The sequence below is a fragment of the Antrostomus carolinensis genome, unplaced genomic scaffold (genome assembly GCF_000700745.2).
Source record: "Antrostomus carolinensis isolate BGI_N321 unplaced genomic scaffold, ASM70074v2 scaffold19075, whole genome shotgun sequence".
In the NCBI taxonomy this organism is placed as follows: Eukaryota; Metazoa; Chordata; class Aves; order Caprimulgiformes; family Caprimulgidae; genus Antrostomus; species Antrostomus carolinensis.
Genome location: NW_010318647.1, coordinates 384 through 27337, shown reverse-complemented (window position 1 = coordinate 27337; position 26954 = coordinate 384). Strand labels below are relative to the sequence as shown.

At 42.4% G+C, this 26954-nt stretch overlaps 1 protein-coding gene across 1 annotated transcript in view; it reads right to left on the bottom strand.

Moving 5' to 3' along the window:
• Window positions 1–2090: 2090 nt before the first annotated feature.
• LOC104525746 (solute carrier family 22 member 5) overlaps window positions 2091–26954 on the bottom strand; it is a gene marked incomplete at its 5' end in the record, with an annotated part of 25244 nt that continues 380 nt past the window's right edge. Inside the window, 9 exons of the mRNA XM_010168981.1 lie at window positions 2091–2346; window positions 2949–3084; window positions 3551–3733; window positions 5015–5229; window positions 8747–8847; window positions 13354–13480; window positions 14642–14813; window positions 16123–16277; window positions 17564–17667. Coding sequence (XP_010167283.1) covers window positions 2259–2346; window positions 2949–3084; window positions 3551–3733; window positions 5015–5229; window positions 8747–8847; window positions 13354–13480; window positions 14642–14813; window positions 16123–16277; window positions 17564–17667 — 1281 coding nt within the window. The remainder of the gene's footprint in view (window positions 2347–2948; window positions 3085–3550; window positions 3734–5014; window positions 5230–8746; window positions 8848–13353; window positions 13481–14641; window positions 14814–16122; window positions 16278–17563; window positions 17668–26954) is intronic.

Below are 26954 nucleotides of genomic sequence, written 5' to 3'. Positions count from 1 at the left end.
GATTCCTGTGGTTATCAGATAATTCTTCTAACAACACACAGAAAAGAAGCTGCTTCGAGCTCTCTTCCAGTTCTTAGAAACAAGGTTTACCCAGGACAATGGCTGTCCCTGGATTTAGAAGACATTCTTATGGTGGGAATGAGTTATTTCAACAGAGATGGTGAGCCTGACAAAGTGTATCCTGTGTTTTGGGCCAGGGAGACGGGCTGTTACATGCTCTCTCCTGACATGTATTTGCTCATGTCAAGGCTATTACACCATGTGCAGTCAGGCTTGCAAAACCCAGGCTCTCAACTTCTGCACCAGCTCCAAATCACACCCCGCGTTGCGAACCCTCCTGCCAAGGGCCTGTCAATCTACTGAACAGAAGCGACACTGAACCTGCCCCAACGTTGGGATTTCTCTCCTCAGAAGAACTGTCTGTGGGACAAAACTATGATTCTCTGTATCATTCTCTGACCTGCTAAGATTGGCCAACTTCCTGCTGCATCCAGAAATTAAAATGCTCAACAAGTAGGTGAGGAGAGGTAGGGTAAGCAAAGCAAACCCTAAAAGCTCAAGACACTGGAAGGGAGAGTTTAAATGACCCAAAACACTACCATCTAGACAGGCTGGGTTTTTTTTTCCCAGCTTTCTTGTTTCTAAGACAAACAGCCTGGAGAGCACACCCCAGTTCATCAGTCCAATGACTGAAGCTAGTCACCAAGGCCAGGATACTGGGTACCAGTTAGCAACAGACTGGAATCACCCGATGCCATTTATGCATTTAAATACAGTAGGAAAACAGGAAACTTCCAGGACCAGCTGCTGCAGCAGAGGAGTAAAGCCCATAACAGCTTTAGCTATAAAGGCTGATTTATTTATTAAGTCTTGACCAGACAGTACAAAAAAAACCCCACAAACAAGTGCCACGAGAGAGAAATCCTTCACCGCTCACATCTGGCAAAGTCTAATCAGAACAGCACAGGTGAGACTGGCTGTAGGTATATATTGTATATATTTAAAGACACACAGGTAATGCCAAGGCTGCTTCTGCAACCCCAGGAAAAATTTCTTGGCAGATTATCAACAAGATTTGGTTTTGTTTTTTTTTTTAAGCAATTTGAAAACCATTCACTGATTACATGAGTTAAGTGAAATAACAGACCTCACAGCAATCAGACAGGTCTCGATGATCCTTGTCGGTCCTTCCAACTCACAACACTCAGTTGGCACTTGAGGATGGAGAACCAGGGGTCAGAAATACATTCTGAATTTTGTTCTCAGTACATTCCACCATAAGGTCAACGCAGTGGCACAGATCAACATAAAAAATTATCTCTAAACATATTAATGGTGTGCGTGTGTAAGTGCATGTGAGTGAAAAGCACAGAACAAAGACAGCACAATTGTTTCCGTCATCCAAATTGCACAGAAGACATTAAAAACCATTTAGACAGAAAACTTCCAACACTCATCAAAAGGGAAGAACCCCAAACTAACACCGCTCCCTCCACACACAGGTGAAACCTTTTGCATCATTTCAAATAAATACAGCCTGGAAGCAGGAGGCCACATCCCAGGGTGGATGTAAACGACTTCACCACACAGGTACAGTTGAAAACCAGCATTGGAATCAAGTGAAATTTGTGAGCAAAACTTCAGTGCTACAAATATTTTGTGCAAGACAATCCTTTCAATTGATGCTGAGTTAAAACATATCAAGTTAGGATTAATTCTCAAAATCTTTCTTTGCATCTTTCTGAATCTGGTAACAAATTCAGCACGTGCAAAGTCATTTGAGTAAGAGCACAGACAGGCACGTTCTCATAACCTTCACTATAATAAATAAGTTACCTGTCCAGAGACAGAAGTCAAGGAATCAAAACCAATTAGCAGCTTTTTCTGGCCATTTTTTACTTCTTGATGTGCATTAGCTCTGGAGAAGGTTCACTGAGGAATCCAGGTACCCCTCCAGCCCTTCAATTCATTTTCAAGTATCTTTCAGCTGAACTATACACTTAAAAGTTACAAAGGATTGATCAGGAACTGTTCCATGGTACTACTGCGTTAAAACAACTGTGGCTGAAAAATCTCATTCAAGGCTATACAGTATTTAAGTTTGTATAAAAAAAGAGAATGTAGAGAACACAGTGTTTAAATTAATAAATAAGGTTAAAATTAGAGGAAACAGTGTTGCCACTAGCCCTTTCTAGAACGAATATGAGAAGAAAAGTCCATTTAACTTTCAGTCCATGAAGAAGTACACAGGAGTTCCATCAAAAAGCTGTGCTTTTAAAAATCTCTGGATTTTCTTCTTCCTCCTTGGAATCCCTTGTGCTACTAGATGCAGGTCTGTATTCTAATCTGAGAGTAGGGGAGGAAGCAAAGAAAGAAAAAAGAAAATAACTTAAAAAACAGATGAGAGAACAGAGAAAAAAAAGCCTTTGATATCCCAAGCCCTATTTGACATCACAGCCTCCTAATTTTAATATCCCATAGAATTCTGTTGGACAGGTCCCTTTCTCACACCAGCTCTATGCTTATGTGTCATCTTCAGTCAGAGCCAGGGCAAAAGGCCAAATGCTCTCGATGCTTTTTTAGGTCAGCTGAACTAAACTGGAAGAGTTCAGTCCTTCACTAGCATCTGTATGACTTTCAGAACCTAGAAAGATAAGATTATAAGTGTCTCTACACCTTGATAAAGCAACACACTTACACAAACTCATTCCTCATACATACTTTTATTCAGTCCTCAAGGTAAAATGATAAATTTAGAGCCTTGTGATGGACACATGAACATACACACTTGGGAAGAGGGACCAGGATTCCAGGCAAGCTCTGACATCTTCAACAGAACACTAACTAAACTCCTGAAACCAGCCCCTCCCTCTGACACCACCTGGGCAAGTCCACTCCTCTCCTCAGAGCAGAGAAGGGACGTGTTAAGATCAGAAAGCAACACTTACCCTTTCACCAACAGCATTTGCTCAATTGTGTCTGGAAGAGGCATGCCGTAGCTTTCTGGCAGAAATAAAGTCAGAATTCCTGAGAGCACAGTCAGGCTCCCCATCAGGATGTAAGGCAGGAACCGATCGTAGGCACCTAGCAGAACACACACACACAAGCTGGTGTCAGCTCTACATCTCTGACTGTGTTGGTACCTAAGAACAGGGCTTCACCCGCCCAAGATTTAGGCTTTCAGTAAAAAACCAAACCAACCTCCCCCACAGTCTGGCATTCCAAGCACATGTTGTTACAAATGTGGTTTTAGGAAGTCAAGATGTTGGGAAACAATAGCTCTAAGAGCTGTCCCTGTTGAGTCAGGAAGATTACGAGTCTTCAGAGCTTCTCCTCAACAGGGCACGAAACGCCATTTCTCTGCGTTATGACCATTCCTGAGAGACATCAAACCCCATTTTTAGCTGCAGTTTCACAAGACACTCAGATCTGGAAACAACAGGCAGAAAATCCTGATGACCCACAGAGGCAGGACGCTGATCTGGGTAAAAAGTGTTGCCTTCCACCCCTCCAGCACCTCCCCAGCACAGGCACAGGCGAGTTAACTCACCGAGGTAAACGAAGTAAGGCGAGAGGATGCTGCCCAGTCTAGAGGCCATGGAACTTGCTCCAACTCCCATGTTTCTCACTACGGTTGGGTAGAGCTCAGCCGTGTAAACATAAACCATTGAAAAGGCAGATGTGATCCCAAATTTCCCCAACATCACCAGCAGAATAGTTAGTGCACGAATATCTGAAATCAAAACGCAGTAAGGATTTCAGTGAAGCTCTGACAGTTCATGGTATCTCTTAATTCCACTGTGCTTGTGTAACTCCTGTCTAATTCACTGCAGTATCTGGTGGGTTTTTTTTCCTCTGTACATGTCTACAAGCACAGGCAACATTTTTAATTTATTTATTTATTTTTAAATTACTAGGATTCAACATTTTTATTTCCTTGAGCATGGGGCTTCCTGCCAAGTTAAAAATAAGGAGAAGAGAACAAGAACTGGAGAGATCCTCTTGGGTTTCAGGGGCCAGACCTCTGCTATTGCAAACAATGCCATATAGCCCTTTTTAATCAATGAACAAAGTTAAATAATTGAAACAAGTTATTTTTGGCTTCCTGCTCTGGTTCCTCACTAACATTCTTAGCTACAAGTCAATAATTTAATTATAAGAAGCTGGGCTGATTTTAACTGGGATAGTTAAGATTTGAAAATCAAACCAGATGGTATCAGTGTCCAATTGACTCAAAGGACTGGAAAAAGAGAATGAAACATGCACTACCTGTATAAAATAAGCAAGGCACTTGTGCATCCTCTTTGGTTTATTTTTTGATATGTAGACAAGTGCTAAGCAACAACACCCCCTCAATCATATTCAACATCATTACCAGTACGAGCCCAAAACACTCTTAATCTAACTGGCCTAAAGATACATGTGGTTTGATATCCAATAATGTTATTTCATCCTCCTTTCCAGTTGCCAAACATTACATTAACCATCAACACTAATCCACTATAAACACCTTTGCTTATCAAAAATGCTTCCACAGTGACCCCCTGTAACTGTTTAAACAAGCCATAAAGAGACTGTCATTGACAGCTGTTCGGGAAGCAAGTTCTGCAGCCTCTTGGTAACCTCCACTTACCTAATTCTGGTTGGTCTAACCCTGGTTTTACACTTGGACCTTCCCAGGGCACCTTGCCAGGGATGTACATTAAAGGCAAAACTGGATTACAACGCTAATCCCAACAGATCGCAGAGCCAACGACCCACCTTTAAAAACATATTTGAATTGAGATGTTGTGTGAGCTCCTTGTGCAGCAGGGCTGAGAACCAAGGAAGAGGGGCAAAATAGGAAATGAATATTTAAAAGTTGGACCAGATGATCCTTGGGGTCCCTTCCAACCTCGTGTTCTATGATCTGGTATTTAGTCCCCTCCGGACACTTTTCCTCCACATCTGCCCAGTGCATGGTAAATGTACTTCACTTATCATGAATATCTGAAATCAACTAACGATTCCATACGTGAAGGCACCAGCTGAATGAAGAGAAGAACACAGCCTCCCAAGAACAACGCAGCAGCCATTGAATACCGTCGAGGGAGATTTCGCAGCAGCAGCCAGGAAATAACGTAGGCTGGAACTTCAATCACTGCCGAGAGGAAGCAGTTCACATAGACGTCTCCGTGCAAGTTAGGTGTGTCAAGAGAAAGTCCAAAATAACCAACAGATATTATCATCCTGTCAGAAGCAGAAAAACAGGATCAGACAAATTGCTCTTCTTCCTGAGGTTGCCGTGAACCTCTTTTACATCTCGATTAAGCACAGGAATCTCTATGAAAGGCAAATTCAGCATCTGCCAGGTTGGTTCACCTCCGAAGCAGCTAAAGTGCTGACTTCAGAAACAGCAAGGTAACAATTACACAGTGCTGATGCTTTTGATCTTACAAGTTGCTCTTGAACTCAAGGAATAAAATATATTTAGAAAAAAATTAAAAATACACTATTCAGCATTAACACAATTAGGTAACTCCAGAGCTGCTGCTAGTCTTGCTGAGGCACAGGCCTACGAGCCCACGGTCTCAGATGCTGGATGGTCCTGCAGCTATTGAGGTCATATTTTTTTTATTCTGATGCCATTAATGACTTTGCAACTGTCCATCCCACTCTCATTCAGACCTTGTGAGGAAACTCTGGGTATTTCTCACTTTTAGACACCTCATTTGTCTCTGCCAGCCTTGCTGATGGAGAGAGGCTGACTATTTCTTAGGTACGTCCCCATATTTCAGGTCACCCCTGGGAGATAAGTGCTGACTGTTCACAACACAGTGACACAGCAGTTCCTGTGACTGGTCCTTGCAGCCTTAGCCTGAAAGTTTGGACCACTGAACTCTACTGCTGCTGAGACCTACAGTAGTGTTTCATTATGCTAACCAAGGAACTCTGAGTAGAGAACACAGTTTCTGGGTCATTACCCTCCATGCTTTGTGTACAAAGTTAAAGAGGAGGAGTATGGCATCCTGGCAGACCCAAACAACCCAGGATTTTCTCTGCCATGCCCCAAGGTGGCTGGGCAGCATCCAAGTTATGTCTGCATGGCTCAGTGCCCGGGCTGGTCAGTGCAGCAGGACAGAGCTTGGTGACTGGGAACACTGCCATCTCAACTGTGACACTGCCAGATGAGAGCTGGCTTCCACCTGATCAAGGGAAACACACAACTGGCCTTGGAGACAAATCCTGTCGTGATTTGGGAGATGCTGGGAAGAGAGGGTAAGGCCAGGTTGGATGAGGCTTTGAGCAACCTGGTCTAGTGGAAGGTGTCCCTGCTGATGGCAGAGGGGTTGGAACTGGATGAGTTTTAAGGTCCCTTCCAACCCAAACCAGTCTGTGATTCACCAACAAGTAACAGGGGGCAAATGAGGAAAAAACAGGCACTGGGTCAGGATGTGTCCAGGTGTAATTGTGAGACACAGAGCACTTGGCACTTCATCTCCTTCAGCATCTGTGTTAGAACCCAGAGCAAACTCACTGCACAGCGCAAAGTGGATTCACTGAGCAAAGATTGGCTCTTCCTCCTCCTCAGTTCACGGGAAGAGCCTTCACGGTCCAGTTGCTTAAAATAAGTTGCCTATTGTACCTGGGAAGGTATGAAGTCATCGAGCTGAGGGTAACCCCCCAGTGTTGTGGGTGCCCTGCCAGCTAAAGCTATTCTTCTCCAAAGTAGTTACGTGATGTTTTCCACAATGCTGTGCAAAATGCTCGGCCCTGTGCTCAGAGGATTCTTTTTTTTTTTTAAATATACAACAAACTGCTTGTGAAACTCACTTTCAGTGGTAGTTTGCCTCAGCTCATCACACTGGCAAACCCTGACACAGTTACACATTTTCTAGGAAAACTTCAGGGGTATTTACACATCCCAGGCTGACGAGAGGCCAAACCTCCTCCTCCCTGATGCAAACCCAGCAAAGGGATTAGTTTAAAAACTCAGTACTTACTCAAAATTAACAAGACACTCAGCAATATGTAAAGATGATCTACTGCTATCTGCAACCGTTCCCTTTTACAGAGCTTCTTCTATGAGATCTTTCAATTCATAATGCAGAATACACCACTGGCATACTATGGGTTGGAAAACATTGCTGTGAGTCAGCACAGGACACTCTATATTTTGGGAAATTAATTAAAAGGACATTAGGCAACTGACAGGTGTAGTAGAAATAGTGGAAACACTGTCCAAATCAACTGAACACTTTTCTGTAAGAGAAGGTAAGACTGTTCAAGTCAGTTGTGCATGCTTGACTCTTCCTGCCCATCATAAAACAATTTCTCATGTGGTAAAAAGCCCTTCAGCATGTGGAATGGATCACATACTGCCATGACACAGAATCCCAGAATCCCCTTGGTTGGAAAAGCCCTTTAAGACCATCAAGTCCCATCATGAACCCAACACTGACCAGTCCCCTATGACTAACCCATGTCCCTCAGCACTGTGTCTACACGACTCTTCAGTCCCTCCAGGGAAGGGGACTCCACCACTGCCCTGTCCCTCCATTTCTCTCAGATGCTTTGTCCTACCAGACTCTGTTCAAAAAGTTTTGCATCCAATTTCTAGAACCACACACGCAAAATTTGCTGTGCCTAGGAACTCACTACTCATCCACTCCATGCAGACTGGAAGCAGAGCAGTGTCAATTCAGTGTCAATTCTCTGTCTCACTTCCAATTAAAGGCGAGAGTCAGCAATTGGACTTGGAGCCAAGACAACAGTACATGGGAACTGTATTGACATTTCTACAAAGAACCAACATTACTTCCCTTTTTTGAAGTTTTCCCTGTTTTCTGCTCAAGTTCCTTTCTCGGGGTGTTTGTAGCACTGTGCTTGCTGATGGGCAAAGGAATCTGGCTTAAGTATTAGCCAAGTCATTCTTTGACCCAAAAAGCCACGTCAGCTTGTATGCACTGGCAGCTCAGTGGACTGAACTCCAAGGCTTTGCCTCACCAAGGCACAGAAACATTATTCAGTAAGACTTAGTTAGCTCCAAAGCACTTGAGGGACGTTCTTGGTTAGGACACCCTAGGTATATGCACTAATTAAACCACACTTCTACAGCCCCTGGCAGGCTGTAAGTCACCCTCTCAGTTTTCTCTCTTCTGAGCCATTACAGCTTCACGGAGATTTACAGTAAAAGAAAATGACAATAGTTTAATCCAATTGAGCACAAAGTATGGCCTCAGCTTGTGCAAAACCAAGCTGAAGATGGCAGGTAGACAGAGTAGCCAGCAGGAAAGTCTAGGGAAATCTCAGATTAGAACTTCAAAGACAGCTTTATCCCTTTAAGAGATAATACAAAAGAAATGGGAAGATTCTCTCCACAAATCAGGCATTGCTGAGTTCAGATCTGACTGGAGGACACGGCATGACTCATTCCTCTTATAAGACTTTGTTGCAGTCAGATGAGGATTCCCCAAGGCCCAATATCAGGCAGGATTCTCACACATCATGGCCAGCTGATCTGATTCTTGCTCACTTCAGGATATGCCTGACTGCTTCAGAAAGAAATAACAATCCAGATGCGTTTCTAGACTGTTACTGTAATGAAGAACCTACGTAACCAGAACTTTGTTGCTTCAGCCAGCAGGTTGTTGGTTTTTGAGCTGGCTTTGTCCCTCATTCTTCAGAATTCCTTAGTGTTCAAAGAGCAGTTTTTAATTGTTTTGCTGCTGTTGTGCTTCCATACTCCCAAACCACACTTGCTTACCAGAGAATCACTGACATAATGGTGATAGTTAAGATATTTCGGGTTCTCATTAGATCCAAAATGGTGTACGTCTGTTGCTTCTGGGAATTCAAATCTTGCAGCTGGAAACAAACAAACCCACCAGGGGAACGTTAACTTCCTGCAAGCAGAATTATTGTGAAAATAAGTCCCCCCCCCTCAACTTATACACCAGTATTTTGATATGCTGCAGAGGTGAAACAGACGCCTCTCAGTTAACTAAACACATATAAACCATAAGAGCCAATTACCTGTGAAAGCAGTTGCTCCTCTCTAATTTAAAGTAACTTAAAACTTAGGCTGAAATTAGTAATGATTTTCTCTGCCTGAGGCTACACAAAAAAAATGCTTATTATTATTATTTTATATTTTATTTTTATATTTAGTATTTTATTATTATTAAAAAATACTTTTATGCTTGAATTATAAAGCAACAGCATTAACTAATGATTTATGTGTCACCACTGGCAGAGCTCTTACATCCAGTTTTGAGCAGGACACCTTGAGGATTAAGCAAATCAACTGCACCAGCACAAGAAGAAAGCAACAAGGATGATGAGACATTTTAAAAACATAATCTGTAAATGTAGGGGGTTTATTTAGCCTAAGGGCCAGAAGACCAAGGGTGTCTTAAAAGACCAAGAATGGTCTTCAAAAATCAGCAAAAAAAGTGATAAACTGTTCTCTCTGTCCACTGCAGACAAAGCAAGAAATAAGATTAAACTGCAGCAGGGCAGATTTAGTAAATGACTCCTCCTGATGGACCCAACAGTAATGTATTTAAACTGAGACAAACTGGCTAATGAGCTGGAGAGTCCCCATCATTATCTAGCTTGGTTTTGAGATCTTCTTCTAAGAATATCAGCAAAAAGACAGGACACTTCTCCTTTCCTTATGAAACTGTCCAGCTTTTCAAAATAAACCCACTTCCATGTAAACAATGCCAAAATATTCATCCATGAAGCACACAAACAAGCTTCAGGCTTGGTAAGATTGTAAAAAAGGAAAGAACTTAAGTTTTGGAGTTTTTTTTTAATTTAGGACTTCAATTTAGACCCCTACCAAGGAGTAACAAGGGAGAGATTTTTCAAGGTAATATGTAAAAGGTGATTTAAAAGGATGAGTTCCACTGATTAAAACTATCAACTCCGATAAAGCAATGCTATATGGCTGAAGAACCACAGTGTTCTAGACATGTAACATTTTTTTATTGCAAAAGATGGTATGTTGTCAGGATTTATCCCAGGCTGTTTACTCATCAACTTAATGGTATTTTTAACAGTCTCATACTAAGAACATTAACAAGATTTTGATCTTACAGTCTTCCACAGAGATTCTTTTTTCTGTTAGGAGATTTTATATCTACCTGAACCCGAGAGTCTATCAACAGTAGGAAATCTAACCAAGAAGAAAACAACCATCCACCTTAGCAGCTCAAAATGATCAGAGAAAAAAGGTGATACTGAAATATTTTTAATGTTGACACTTCTTGAATTGTAAGCTGCCAAGACACCTCACAATATTTCAGTGAAGACTTCTCTTTCCACAACTAGAAGAATCACTCTTGCCTGACAGACCTCTATTATGTACAAGCACAATAAACTGTATACAAAGGTTACTCCTGCCCTTGATTTTTTAAGTCAGCATGACCTGAGAATGTAAAATTAATTTTTAACATGTTTAAAGACGGAATGCCTTTTGTTGGCACTGTTCACTCCTTCCTGGTCTGTGCAAATGATTATCAGATAAAAGTAAACTATGAATGTAGCTTCAAAATAACGCAGTCACTCACTACTTGAAACTTCCCTGACCTCTTTCTGCCCGGTCTAATGTACTGTCTTCTGCTCTGTATTCATTCAACTTACAATCCTGCTTTCCCTAAAACATCAGCCTGGTCCAGCAGAAGTAGTTGGATGTATTGCAAGGACACAACACTTGATAAAGAGACAAAAACAACCATTAGTTTAACTTAATTCCTCATCAATCTCTCCTCCATATTCAGTTAGTGATGTTTCTTTTGGCAAGCTAGCTGCTGAACACTGCTTTAGGGCCTCTAACTCTTGTCCCTTGACTCAAAATACACATTATCTTCTCAATGTCCTGTAAACTGTGTCTCAGCTAAAGGAAAGACAAAGTTTATGTAACCCTTGCAGTCAGTGAAAATTCTTTCTGAGTGGTATTTTGTTCTGAAGACCTAGAGGATAAAATAGTGGTCTGATGCTGATGCACACCCAAGCTTCAGTGCATTTGCTTTCATAAATCTTCATTTGCTATGCGAGGCAAACAGCTCTTTACATTTGATAGCTTTTCACTCCGCCTGAAGCCAAGCTCCCCACCACACCAACTGCAGTCAGCTTAACAGCTCGCAGCCCTTTCTCATAAATCACATGGTTTTTCCTAAGTACTCTCCAGTTTTGCCACTATTCGTTGCCAAGAAACCAGCAAACAGGAAACAAAAAAAAAAAAAAACAGAAAAAAAAAAAAAAAAGGAGAAAAACCAAATAAACCACAAAAGAAAACCAGGAACACTAACATTCAGAGTCACAGCTGAGGAGAAAAAAAAAGGACCCTGCCTTTCAGGAGCTGCCCAAGCAGATAACATAATCCCTAGCAGGACAGGCTAGAACAAGAAGCTACAAGAAGGGCAGGGAGGGTAAAATGATGATTAAACCCATCACTCAAACATTTTTATATGCCTCATATGGGATAATTCAACCAACGAGACCCTATTTGTGCTCTGCAGCTCGGTTGTGACTAGTCACCTGCTGGATCCTAACTGGTTTTGAAATCTCTGGAGCCTAAATAGAAGCATAGAATACTGCAGGTTCTGCTCTCCAGCTCCACGGGTTCGAGGAATACTCCAAACACCAGATCTGGTTGCTTCTCCATCCAGAACTCACATTCCAACTGCAGGAGGGCTAAGGGCCAGCCGGATTTCTGAGAACCTCCCTGCACCATAAACATGCTTCTTAAAAACTGGAGAGGCTGGGAGCCTTCTGCTTTACAGCTCTTCAGAAAGCAGAGGAAAGAACAGCACAAACAGATCACTCATGAAGAAGTTTTGCACAGATTTTTTTTTGTTCACAGCATTACTTTTACCTTAAAAAGTAAAAAGATGGACAGGAGTTATGGATTGAAACAGTACCTGTTCATCAAGCTCATTTTCACTTCAGTGTCAGAATGTTGGCCTGTGCTTCTGAAAGCTGACATGCAATGATTTATCTGTAAATAAGAACTGTGGTATTCCAGCCCACGCTGCTGCACAAGTCAGCATTTCCCCTTGTCCTGTGCTCTCTGGGGTAACATCCCTACTCTTGTCCCCACCTTCTGTGGCTCCATAATCCAGCCCCATTCTGAGATGGCAAACAGATTGAGATTTCTTTCTAAGAATGGGAGATGAAGGGTTCTAGGAACAGTGACCTTAAGCAGATGTTGAAGCCAGAGCTTATTTTCCGTTCTCCTGCTGTAGTGCTGGCAATGGGTGAGTTTTCATGACTGCAGCATAAGAAGGAAGGGAGAAAAATTTAAAAAAAAAAGGGAAAAAAAAGCATGTTCTAAAGAAAATCTAGGGAAAAAGATATCATAAGAAGGTCTGAGGATTCCTGGCATTCTCACTCAGTTCCAGCAAGACCAGGATGTCTGTCCTACTATCTACAAATAAGTCTGGACAAACAGGTTGGTTTGCACCTGAGCTAACTTCAACCCAAGTGAAGCTGTTCCAATCCCCATAGCAAACACGCTGCAGTTTAATGGCTAAGCACCTCCCCAGCCTGGTACAGAGGTCTTGTAGAGCAAGTGAGCATACAAGGGGTTTTCACATAAAACATGAGACAATGTCAACTGTCAACCAGAACACAGTCAACTGCCCAGACAGACTCTACAGATCTGCCTAGAGATGCCCAATCTCCTGGATTATACAAACAACCTGTCTGTCTGACTTTTGGAGGTCATGTTTGAATGAGTGTGGAACTGCTTCTACATCTTCAGGTCACCAACAACTCAGATAAATGGGGGAAACCTAGAAGAAACAAGAACGTGTTGGAAGAAATGGATGGAGAAGAAAAGATACTGCTAGCCACTCCACCCAAGAGGAGCTCTAGTTTTTCTCTCCTTAACATGGAGCAGAAAATGGAGTTGAATACAGAATTGAACTAGAATGACATTCTTTCCACTGCCACTGACCAAGATCAGTCTGTGTTAGACTTTCACAGAGGTATATTAGACTGTGCAAGCATAAAATCTCTTCAGTGCTAAGTATTTAGATCACAAAGCAACAAATATGCCAAATTCATTACCTTCTGCTAAAAACTAGAGTTTAAAAGCAAAAAGGTGGCTGTAAACTGGATCAAAAAGATGTTTGCATTAGAATGCATGGTGGCATTCCCATGGGAATGGGACAGCAATGGCTTTGCAAATCTGAATGAAGTGGGAAAGGGTATTCTGCTTTTTAGGAAGAGGATGACCTTTTATTCATTGGAGAAGTATGTAACACACTGCAGGCATAAATCAAGTCATAGGTCTGGAAATTAATCACTTTACATGGTCATTAATAGGTCCAGCAAACAACTGGACTGAAGAATGGGTATTACCTCACTAGGGTCAAATATTACATCTGGGGCTGTAATGCCATTAATTTTTGCAGCCTTTCGGATGATGTCTTCTGCCTCTTGAAATCTTCCCTGGGAGATCAGCCACCGTGGAGATTCTGGAATGACCCTGCAAAAAAAAAAGTTCAGGATAAGGAGCCTGCATTTCCCCAGAAAGCACTGCTGCAGGCACCAATACACTAATTGTTCCAGGCATGAAGAGCTCAGAACTTGCCATACCTTTGCAGTTGTTAAAGCAATGAGAACAGAAGTCAGATTTACAACAGCAGACTAGCACACTGAGCAAGAACAGACTAAAAAGTGATCGTGGATTTTAGAAGTACTAAAGAAATAAGCAATGCCTCAGAAAAGAGAGCAAGCAAAACCTTCAAAGTATGGGGAAAAATAAAATTAATTAAAGAAATTCAGAGATGTGAACACACAAGCAGCACGCCGTACAGGAAGAGGCATATCCTTAGAGAATAACACACACACAATTAGTAACTGCAAATACTGTCACAAAAAGGCAAGTCAGGAAGTAGAATTCACTGCTAGAGTAAGTGAAGAAACACCACCACCACGTGGACTATTTGAACCTTACATGCCACCTCAGAGTAGTGTTTCATTAACTATGGAAGCAAACACACAAGCCTCACAGATGTGCAAATACTGCTTTGGAGCTTGTCATATCTATGCCACCCTAACATCACCCAGCTTCCCAGAACAACTGGCTTCTCCTTCTGCCCTTAGTTCAGACCTACTCCTAAAAGCTCATGGATTTCAGCTGGTGCAGAAGGGTGAGTTTTATCGACTTTTTTTTTTTTTCTTTGCATGTACATCACTTAATTTTATAGAAGATACAGAACATGAAGGATAGGCTTTTCAGGCATGAGTCAGATCACTCACAAAGCTATGGACTTGCAGCTAAATGAAGGGGAAGAGTAAAGGACACAATGTCATAGAATCATAGAATGGTTTGGGTTGGAAGGGACCTCAAAGCTCATCCAGTCCCAACCCCCCTGCCAGCAGCAGGGACACCTTCCACTAGACCAGGTTGCTCAAAGCCTCATCCAACCTGGCCTTCAACACTTCCAGGGAGGAGCAGCCACAGCTTCTCTGGACAACCTGTTCCAGTGTCTCACCACCCTCAAGAGTAAAGGACACAAGTCCATTCTTCATCTACCCATTCCTCAATTTCATTAAGTACAGGCTGGTAGGCTTGGAGTTTGGATCTTAAAAAAAAAATCTGTAGACAGGACCTTCTGAAGTGTTTTAAATGAGTTATACTCACCACCAGAGAGGGATGCAGAGCAGCCCAGGTAAGGTAAGCGCCAGCAGCAGCATCCGCCAGTCCCGGATGAAGTAAGCAAACAGGGGCAGCAACATGTAGCCAAGAGCATAGAAGATGCAAACACCCAGCGTGCAGAACAACACCCGAATTGATTTGCCAAGGATTTCTGTGCCTGTTCAAAACAATGGAGTGAAGATTAGTATTTTTAACTTCAGAGCAAGCAGGTAACTTAGGAAAAAATACCTCTAATGATTGGCTTTGAAACAAGAGTACGCTGGGTAGTTACAGTACAGAGCACGCTCTGCCATCCAGTTCTAGAGGCACCACTGATCTTCATGCAGTGATCCTGCATCAACCCAGGTAAATAGAAAAGGAAGAGAACTGGGCCAGACAGTATTTCTGTAGCTCAAAGTAGCTAAAACTTCAGTAATTCTACGTTCTTAGAATCTCACATTTTACTTGAGGAGCTAAAATCACTTGACAGACTATAAAACACTCACAACACTTAACCTCAGCTTGATCTCTATAGGGTCCTTTCCAGCTTGTGGCAAGAGACCAGCTTCCTAAAAGGGTAATTCAGAGATGGATAAATTGGATTCCTCACCTGTATCACCATCTAAAGGACTATTTTGCTATTAGCCAAAAATCTTGCAGCCTTTTGGTGTGCACACGTGGAGGGTCATTAACAAAAGCCAGGCTACTGGTAGTGGAATGAATGCGCTAACAGGGGTCAGTGCTTCCCCTGAAATGCTCTGGGACCAGCAAATCCAGAGATGTTTTAAGAGAGACAATCTTCCTCAATTCCACAGAAATCAAAGGAGATTACAGAAGTTGCAGCAGAACATCTACAGTGAGATTAGCTAAACATTTTTCACAGATACACTGCTCTTCTTTAGCCCAAAATGCATTTCTTGCCAATATTTGGTACTCTGGACAGTGAGGCCACTGTAAATAATACCAATTTTTAAAAAAAATCTCAGATTCATAAGGTAATTCACATTCCCATCTGATCAAATAAGGTCTTAGTTAAATTGAAAACATCCCAAGCAGGAATCATTATGCCATTATTTTTTACTATAGGCTGTTTCAAGGAGACTTTGTAACACTTACTTGTTTGGGTTTTTTTTTTTCTTTTACAAGTTTTTACATCAAATAGGCATTTAGGCCCCAAAATGGACAACACATATCCCTGAAAAATCACGTCTTACATATCTTATCTTTCCAACCGGAAGAGAGATTTAGTTTTGAATAATCAATTTATGGTTTTTTTGCCTTTTTAGGATAGTAAATCACAGATTTAATTCAGATTGCACTTATCAACTGGAAACTTCCAAGAAGTGTATGAGTTATCCATGTGTGGTGAGGACACACTCTTAAACAGTGTTGCTTGGCAAAACAAATCAACCCTAAGCCAGTACTGAAAGGAGCAGGAAAAGCACAAGACCAAGGAAGGCACAGTGTGCCCAGCAGGACTGGCATACCGAGAACAAATGCTGCCACGTAGTTGGAGATCTGTCCCATGCCGACCAGCACAAAGAACACTGAAAACATCTCCCAGCTGGTAGAGAAGACTTGTACGAAGCTGAAGCCAGTCTGCATTGCCAGAGTTGCAAACAGCACATTCTTCCTGCCAAACCTTCCATGGAGAGATTAAAAAGAAAAGAAAAGGAATTATTATACAACAGCATGAATGAAATCTTCAGAAAGAGGAAAATGAGATTACTCGTGTTAATGCTTAGGGAGATACAAAACATCTGCAAAAAGCAGAGGTTCAGGAAACGTGACACAGGCACAACTATTCCAAATACATTTAAAAAATCCACTAGCCAAGAGAAAATAATATTCCAAGGGCATGGTGATGCATGTGGTCATGAGGGGAGGAAGGAGGCAGGATCACAGGGAGAGCAAACACCAGCCTGAGCAGGGATCTGCCTGGAAACATCCCCACAGTACGTGGCTCTGGTGAGAGGTCCAGGGGAGCTGGTTGATTGCAAGGATCATTGTCTCCAAGCTCAAGATTGGTCCAACCCAATGAGCAGGAAACCACACAAGGGCCCTGAACAATGTTATGAGATTTGTGGCACAGGGGTTGCATTTCAAAGAAATAGAAACTCCAGAAGTAAATCAGTCAATTAGAGGAGCATGTATTACTCTCTGGAAATTGGGAAGACAGCAGCAAATCTCAGGGAGATAATCAGAAAAACTGGGGTTTGAAAGAAAAAAACCAAAACAACAAACCCCAAAAAACCAACAACCTGTCAACATCACAAAACTTAATGGTGTCTTCCATTTTTTTTCATGTTTGTATTGATAAACAAGAAAGCCAGTGGACTCTGGGACTGGAAATACAGAAAGAAATACAGAAAGAAAAAATCCCCCCAAAAAGAAAGCCTTGCTTCTCTGAACTACAGCTGAACAGCATTTGTGCTTTGCAGCTTCTGCAAACACAGGTCACTGGACTTAAGACGCTGTATTTGATGACAAGGATGAGAAATTATGGGTGTTCAGAAAAAGAGAATTTTAAATGTGACTCCCCAAAAAAGGAAAACCACCCTCAGGGAAAACTCTGAACATAGTCCAAAGTAATTAGAAAAGCATGTCATTCATCTGTTTGGTTTTTTTTTTTTCAGATGAAACTTATCTCCTACACCTGTTTTCTGGCATAAACACAGTTTGCTCCAGAAATTATTTTGCTGAAAAAAATAAACAGATAAAGGTAACACTCCCTAACAATCTTTGTAGCATTCTGTTTTACCTCAGGATGTTTATTCTCTACACTCCCTGTACATTCAGATTAGACAGTCACAGAAGACAGACATGTTAGTAGCTGCAGAAAGACACTTCTAACAAACTTCACAGACAAGAACTGCTTCCAAAACAGCACCACACAAAGAGCCAGCAGCTCTGGTGTATATACTTTACTTGTCTGAGAGCTGTCCTGATACGAAAGATCCGAGCAGGACGCCCACAAAGAACAGGGAGGTGCTCAGGGGTCCCTTCCAGTCGTTGTCACACACGAGATTCCACTGTGGGGAGAGAAAACATGAAATTCTTCTAATAAAGAGGACTTATCCTCCCTCCTTCTCAACACCTTGGCTGAGCCTGGATGAAAATGTACCCTTTGGACAGAAAACCTCTGCAAGAGAAATGAGTAACTGAGCCAGGACACAGATACAGCTCCATGAAAACATGGGGAAGGGATGGTGGGCAGCAGAGGGCAAAGGCCACCCACCCTGAGCCACCTCAGCAGCGATCCCCTTTGAGACCCCAACAGCAGCTTCAGGTGTGACCCGTGGGGCTTTCTGCAGAGTCGATGGCCGTGGTATTTCCCCTACACATGTGTATGTATGTGAGAGACAGGAACTGACAATTTCATAACACACTTGGTTCAGGTCCCTTTCAAATGCTGCAGCCACTTTGGGGGATTTTGGGAGGAGTGGGAATAGACCCCAAACTTTAATTTCCCTGCAGATGGTAAAAGTTTGGCATTAAAAATTCACATTTTTAATTTAAGAGAAATTGAACTATTCAAACAAGACTATAGAAAAAAATATCTTCTCCTTTATTACACTTTAGTGTGGTTTTGAGAGACTGCAGACTGTTCACTGGGAACCTAAATAACATCAACCATAGAATCACAGACTGGTTTGGGGTGAAGGGACCTTTCAAGGTCATCTAGTCCAACCCCCCTGCAGTGACAGGGACATCTTCACCCAGATCAGGTTGCTCAGAGCCCTGTCCAACCTGACCTTGGATGCTTCCAGGGATGGGGCTTCTACCACCTCTCTGGGTAACCTGGGTTTCACCACCCTCCTTGTAAAAAATTCCTTCCTCACATCCAGTCTGAATCTCCCCTTTTTTTAGTTTAAAACCATTTCCCCTTGTCCCATCGCTACAGCCCCTGCTGAAAAGTTTGTCTCCAGTAGAACCACAGAATCGTTTTTATAGTTATAATCTTTGGAAGACAAATTGAAATTCACACCAAGCAAAACAAGATTTCCAAAATGAAAACAAAAAAAAGAGGAAGCAAACAAGGTATTTCTGAAATGAAGACTGCAGCTTCCAATCTCCTGCCCACTTCAGCCTGATGTTTTTGAAATAGCACTCGTGTTGGTTTTGTATCTGTACCAAGAGCAGTTATTGAAAGAGGCTTAATTTTATTTTGGTTATCTGGAGGAAAAAGGTATGTAAACATTAGAAGAAAGGACAAAACCCAGCAGGGACACCGCGTCCCCCACCTCACTGCTATGCTGGGGCTGAGGAGTTCCCAGAGCTCTCCCAGTCCTCCCAGTGACCCAGCAGCTTGCTGGGAAGAGGGCAGGAGGTGCTGCAGCCCCACAGGAGAGAAATTTGGAGGCAACCAAAGTTTCTGATGTGAGCCCAAACCCTCCTGAGCTTTGTTATTCAAACAGCTCCCACAGGGCCCCTTCTGATGGTTTAGGGATGGAAACTTTTAGGTTTTAATCTTTATTAAAAGGTTGAAATGAAAAGAAAATATTCACCCTGACCCCAATAATTAATCCCCCTTGCCCCTGTCAATTACAAATAATTAATTAACGTGTATTTTCCCCTTAGGTTGGTTTTTTTTTTAAATTTGTATTGGATCAGCACAGAAGATCTGTCCCTGCAGCTGCTGCGTGTCCCAGTTCCCCATCCGCCTGGTCCATGGTCCCACACGTGGGACCGCCAGCATCCTGCTCTGTCTGCCAGCCCCATCTCCTCAGTGTTGAGCCTTTGACTCCAGGAATCTTCCAACCCTCAGTCTGTCAACAGTTCACGCTATAACTACACCCTAACATGGCTTTTAAGGCTGGGGGATCACTAAAAACCATGTGCTGATGAGCAACACCGGCCATCGCCTTCCACTCCGAGATCCCTGCGGCAAAACTCAACTGAACCACCCTTTGTTTCATGGAAGAGCATCCAGTTTTGAACTGGAACTGGAAGTTTTTCTAGAGGTGAACGATGCTCATTCACACTGCTGCACTCTCACTGGCATTTGTGTAACTTTAGCGGCCAACCCTTGGATCATCTTATGAATTCACCTCATCATTATTCTTTTTTAAGGTCATAGGAGCCAACAAAACGCACCTTTTCCCAATTTCTAACTGTATTCAAGTAATTTCTTAATCTGTCCTTTGATAAATTCAATTGTGGTTTTGTTTCTGAAGAACCTCTCCTTATAGCAGACTTCATAGACCTCAACATTATTCTTGCACTTGCTCCCCAAACCCTACCAACACCATCAATTACGTGTCATCACAGGAGCTGATTTCAGAATCGCTCCTTTCTAACGTGCCAACAAATTTATACCACCCATGTAAGGGATTTAACTTACTAGAGTTATCAATATCATTGGGATTAAAAGGTGAAATTAACACTGAGAATGAAATCTGTAGTTATTCAACACAAGCTGTACTTCACTACAGATTAAAGAAAGCTCGAGTAATCCTGTGATGACTTAAGGAGGTTAATCCATCTAGGAAGCTTCATCAAAACATATCTGGCACCTTGGAAATATGCAGCAACTGATCGTTATCAAATTTATATGGGCCAAAGGTTTCAGTGCTTGTCATATGATGACACTTGTCAGGAAAACAACTACAAATCCTGCATCAGTAACAACTCGCTTTCTCACAGAGAATCACCTTTGTATCAGCTACTGGAGGCAGACACCTTCAATAACAGAACTAAAATCCAATTAGCCAAACGTAGCTCAGTGATTTACAGTCTCTCATTAATAAATAAGACATTATTTTCCAGCTGATCACCCTGTCTCCTTTCATCTCTCTTCCACCCTGCACTTTGGCACGAGGTTGTGCAAGACTTGGCTCTCCAGACACTGACACGTTGTGCCCAGGAACAAATATTTTCTTCAGACCACGCAGGTAGAGACGTTGTTTGGAATATTTCATGGTATTAAAATATTTGGCAATGCTCTGCCAAAAACTTATTGCATTGGCAGGTGGAAACATACTGGTCCTTAAAATGTGGCAACGATTACCAGCTTGTTTTTCTGCCTGCTCTATGAAAAGCAACTTTAGGAGATGTAACGCTGAAGATCACTTGAACCAGGCACCAAAGAGAACTTCAGGATCAAGTTTCCAAGGGAAAGCTACTTTGGTTGTGCAATACCAGTTATTTCATGTGACAACCAAAGTTTGTCTTATTATTAAAAAAAAAGAAAGAAAACTTGTGACAATACTGAATTATTTTTTCCTGATTTTTTTTGTTCTAGCTGTTACATCTTCAATGATTCTATAAATATATTTAGAGCTTGTTTTTTTATCCTGAGTAAGCACAGAAGACAAATGCTTCATTGTCCAAGTAACCAAATACTCATTGCAAGTACATTTTTTTTTTTTCTTTCTTTTGGTTTAACTCATTTAATTTGGTGCAGAGACACAAAGCCACATTCTCTGAATCAGTTCTGCCTCTTCTAATTTGCTTTGGTTGGAATATATTTATTTTTTTTTTAGCCACTTAGCAATGACTGGTAAGAAGGACAAACTCCACAGATGCTCAACAACCACAACAAAGGGATTGCGAGATCTGTTACCCCTTTGCCCCAGTAAATGAATGGTGACATCTTCAACTTTTTAATGACTCACCAACAAGGTTGTCAGTGATGAGGGCATCATCAGTCTTCCAGAACCATTCTGCAGCCATTCCCTTCCCTCAGCTTTATGCTGTCCAAGAAGAAGTCACCGAAGCATCGCTGTTAGAAGCCCAGCATCGCAAAGAGCGAGCGTCCCAGGGCAGTTACTGATTGAATCGTGCTGCTGGCACTGCTGGTTGGACACAGTATACGGTGACCTAGTGCTCTAAAATCATGTGCTATTTTCACTTCTTAGTATCCTTTGAGTTAGCCTGCCAGCTGTAATGGCCTTTGCCCCAGTGAATGAGATAAAGTTAACCTCAGCAAGGTACTGGGGCTCCAACCAGAAGAAAAACATTTCAGCTTTGTTTCAAACAGCAGCTGCTGAGGTTGCAAAACATTGAGTTCCTGAACACTGGTACCCAACAGTCGGGGCACAGAGCATTCTCACTCCATGTTCTCATGACTTTAGAAGAGGACATCCTCTGTTGCAGTTTAAACTTATCTCCTTACTCAGTTTGCAGATACTTGGGCTGTAGCTACTTCTCAAACAATTAATCAGATTGGGGTGATGTCTTCGTCAGCAGCCTCACACCCAGCTGCAATAATTACTTAATGCACCGGAGGCCAGATGAGTGGTGAGATATTCACCTCCATAACGGATTCCTGGCTGACACCAGCCACTGGTGAGGACAGGTGGGAAGAGGAGATGGGGAAAAGAGGACAGGCAATGGAGATGGCCAGAAAGGGTGGACAGATTGGGGGAAAGTGCTGGGGGACACCAGGAGGGAGAGGGACTGAAGCAGTTGCTTCTCGAGCACAGGTTTGGGGCCAGAGTATGACACAGTCCTGGGTATTTACAGGCATCACTGAAGCATCTCTTTAGGAGAGCACCTTCCAAGTTCTGCTTCATCTCTTACATGGCAAGTCAGCTTGGAACCACATCTCCAAAGCCCTTGCTGTAAGGAAAGCTGAGTTACAAACCCAAGAAGAATAAAAAAACCCCCTAAACTGCTCCCTCAGATCTCCTCCCTCCCCAACCACGATTTTTTAGCTTCCAGCCTTTTATCACAATACAACCTGAACAGGAGTGTTATCACAGGTGTAGTGAGAATTACACTGAGCAGCACGTGTCAAAGTGTGTCAGACTGGATTTTCCTGTGTTCTGTCTTACACCTTCCCAATATTAAACTGAACATTAATACAACACCACTATCCAAAAAAGAAAACTGCCCTACAATTATCACACAAACTGCAGTCACACCAGAAATTCCGATTCCAAAGTGAAACATCTGAATTCTTTAAACTGCAAAACAACATTCAAAGCATAAAATAACGGAATCAAACTAAAATTGCAAGGCAAGTTCAGGCAGATAGGATGTCACAAGTCCAGCTAAAGATAACTGCCATAACATAAAATTAAAAAATACCATTCCTCTAAGTTTTCTAGGCACTTCAGAAAAGGGGTGAAGACTAATTTCCTGTGTGCAGGCTCTGCACCCACTGCACTTGCAGAACACCACTTGCCTTGGAACAAGAGCTGGCACTTCATTAATTCCTAAGTCCTGGAGTGGCTCTCATCCAGACAGCGATGCACATCCCTTATCTTGCCATTATATCACCTTGGAAGAGATGAAAAAACAGGGAATAACAAAATTCTAGCTGCTAGGAAAAAGGTGCCTGTCCTGTTGAAGCATAAAATTGGCCAGATATTTTTAAGGCATCACAGCATGGAAATTTCAAGTCTAATTATAGGGGAGCTCTTCCAAACATCAGAAGTTCTTGAATCACAGCATCACAACAAACAAATACACACAGCCACCAAATATGTCTGGGAAGTCACAGAGGCAGTTGCAAGGCCATCAACACTGTAATTTAGGATCTCACTTGGGAAAAGCATGTTTCTCAGATCAGAGAGAGCTGTTCCACTGCAGAAGCTCTTACATTTCCCTAATGCTGTTATGAGAAACCTAAATGAAGATGAACCACAACAAGTACTAAAATCTTAGAGAGCCTTACTCAGTTATATCCCTATTATAAAATGAAAAGTCTATAGAAAAATGAATTTTTCTGTAGAAAAATGAATTTTTACAGCTACAATATATCCAAATATAATCTAAGTAATAATCCAAATATAATCTAAATAGATCTAAATATATCCTTTATCTTTTTTTAGAAAAACTTCTTCTCTTGCTAAGAATAACACACGTAATTGAAAATTGAAGTGGGATAGTCCCACATGCTACTATTTTCCTTTAAAAACCAACACCTTTTTGAAGCTAGTCCAGTACACTGTACTCTCCCCTACCATTTGCTTCTCACTTTGCAAGTAGAGGCAGGTTCTTCCAAAAAAAAAATCTTGCAGTGTCACAACTGAGTACTTATGACCTTCAATTCAGAATCTGGTCTTGTTTATACCCGTATAAATATTCTCTGTTTACCTGAGAGCTATGAGTGTTATTAAACACCCTTTCATATGTTTGTATATTCCAAATACTTAGAAGTTACATGAAAGTTTATTATCTAAATGTAAACAGAAGTTGGATCTACGAAATATACATTCTGCTCAATTTCACCCCTTGTAGTTGTTTTACTTGTTTACCGAGGTAAAACTTGCACAGGACAGGAAGGAAAGTGAGAGATATGTTATAATTCCAGTGCAGAACTTCACCATTGCCCATACATTACATTTTTGAGACAGCTGGAGAGAAAGGGAACAGGGCACTGCTGTCAGACACTGAGGAACATGAGCTGAGTTTTAATCTAAAAGTAAAGCCAGCACGATGGGAACATCATCACCGTACCATTAATTGTCCATGGCACCTCTAAACGAGCATTGTTTCCATTTTATCGATATCATTGTTTAATAACACTCATCCTGTTTGGTGGTGCAGGACACTCGGTAGTTCACACCATGCACATCCTTCCTCTGCAAAAGCCAAACAGTCCCTGGAGCTCATTAAGGGCACAAGAGGCAGAAAACATCCAGCGCTGGAGTACATCACCTGCACCAAAATGATTTCATAGAATCATAGAATGGTTTGGGTTGGGAGGGACCTCAAAGCTCATCCAGTTCCAACCCCCCTGCCAGCAGCAGGGACACCTTCCACTAGACCAGGTTGCTCAAAGCCTCATCCAACCCAGTCTTGAACACTGGAGGAGCAGCCACAGCTTCTCTGGGCAACCTGTTCCAGTGCCTCACAGTGAAGAATTTCTTCCTAATATCTAATCTAAACCTGCCCTCTTTCAGCTTAAACCCATTTAAACTGAATTGAGCCCTCATGGAGCTTACCTGAAACATTTCAAACCAGTCAGCAATGCAACACACCTTGAGAAGCAGAGGATGAGTGTGTGTATATAAAATTCTGTGTCTCTGTGTTTCAGCATGTTAAGAATTACTCCCGCAGGGACTAAGATGTTTTGACTGCTGTATCATCTAACGCCTTCTCGTTATATCATATTTCTAGTCCACTCATGCTCTTATTAACCCCACTGCTCAATTCTATTCCCAGTTATTCATTACAGCCCCAGAACCACTAATGACTGGCAGAAAAAGTGAGCCTTGTCCCTTAATTACCCCTGGTTTTATTTCTTTTACTACCACATATGAACTTTTATTACTTCTGAATTCTTTTTTTTTTTTAATGGGACTTTTGAAGGTAGAAGAATGACACAGATGGCTCCTAGAGCCAAAGTAAAGCTTTTCTTATCCCCTGAGCTACAGCATTTCAACAAGTAAAAGACAGAAAGGGATTTCTGTTAGATGGGAGCTGGTTCAACACTGCAGAGTGGCTAATAACAACCTTCTGTTGTTGGGCTGTGTGAGAAAAGGAAGTCTCCCTTCAAATGAGAGGGAACTGAATGTTTTAAGTCTCCTCTGAAAAGTAGAACCAGTAACAAGGACTTTCTCTAGAGTCATGGCAGATTCAGCAAAAAGCTTTCTTTAAAAAAAAAAAAAATTCCCCCCCTTCCCCCTCCCAGTGTTGGCTCCGGAAATCTGGGACAAAGGTCCTCATGATTATTCAACAAGTTAGAGATACTCAACCAAACAGAAGATTAGTGAATCATAAAAGCAGCAGCACCAAGCCAAGAAATGAAACAAGTTTAACACCGAAAACCTGTAAGTATGTGAAAGGCCATGGCTCTTGCAAAACTCCCTCAGACATATTAATATTAAAGGGAAAAAAAAAATAACACTGCCTCAGTGTATGATATCTGGGCAGACAAACACCACCTCCCACAGACACAAAGCATCTGCCAAAGCCTAGAGACAACGGGCCAGGGCTGCTGGGGAGTCTCAGCAAAATGTTCACAGCTCCTGTTTCTTCTAGATGATAAAACTCCTCGATGACACTCTGGGAGTTCAAGACATTTTAATTTGCAACAAGACAAAGCTCAGGGAAGAAGCTCCTGAGACAAAGTACTGGCTGAAACCATGTCTGAACCAGGCCAACCATTATAGTAAGGGACCTGGAACAAAAGCTGTTTTGTTTTGTACTTTCATCCCTGAACTGCCCCCAGAAGATGCCAATTGCCTCCCGCTGCCCTAAGGGCACCTCTCAGCCTTTCACAACAGTGCATTCCAGCAACGACCAGGGTCTAGAAACCCAGAGCATCCTTCCTCTCAAAGAAGACAGCAGGTCTTTAGAAACAGGTGAGGCAATGCCTTGTGTCACTTGTCAGGATCACTCAAGCCCCTGCTGCTCTGTGTGTTCAAGGGGTTCCCAACAATCCCAGTGTCACCATTTCCACACCTCCCTGCGCTGACACGGCTCCTCTCCCACGCTCCCTTCCTCACCCCAGTCCTCCTGAGGAAGATCTCTGTGCTCAGATCAGCTTATGATAATTAAGTACTCACACCCATCACTACCCAAACACTCATCACAACCCATTTTGCAAAGCAAGGAATAAAAGTAAATGTAGCTTTAGTTTTATTAGCTCTAAACCTCGTCCACAGGCACAAACAGGCAATGGGACTGTGCAAATGTTTTGCATCCTTCTGAAAAAAAAAAAAGCCTAAACACTTTTTGAAATTAAAGATTAATTTCCTTAAGTCAACCAGCACCTGTGGCTCTCTATAGCTTTCACCTGAAACAAGAAGGACAATCAACCAGCACAGCTTTGACTTTGGCTGGCTGCCCTGACCACAGACTCGGTGTATCTGAGCAGGGAGAGCCTGACCTGTCCAGGCAGGTGAGTGGGGAAGCAAAGCAGCGGGCATGGCCAGAGCAGAGACACTATGGGCATGCAGAGAGGTTCAGGGTCCTTTTGGACACAGCATCACAGAATGGTGGGGTTGGAAGGGACCTCTGGAGATCATCCAGTCCAACCCCCCTGCCAGAGCAGGTTCATCTCGAGCAGGTTGCACAGGATCACATCCAGGTGGGTTTGAACATCTCCAGAGATGGAGACTCCACACCCTCTCTGGGCAGCCTGTCCCAGAGCTCTGGCACCCTCACAGTGAAGAAGTTTTTCCCCGTGTTTAAGCAGAACCTCCCGTGTTCTAGTTTGTGCCCGTTGTCCCTTGTCCTATCCCATCAAACCAGGGCTCCCTGACTGTGCATCTTGCACAACTCGGGGTCACTTCAACCACCTTTTTTCTTTTATAAAAAAAGAGAGAAAACAAACCATTTTGACCTCACAAGTTCACCGTGACATCTCTGAACCACATGAGCGAGCTGAACCCCTTGTTCCTGCGCTGACCCTTGCTCAGAG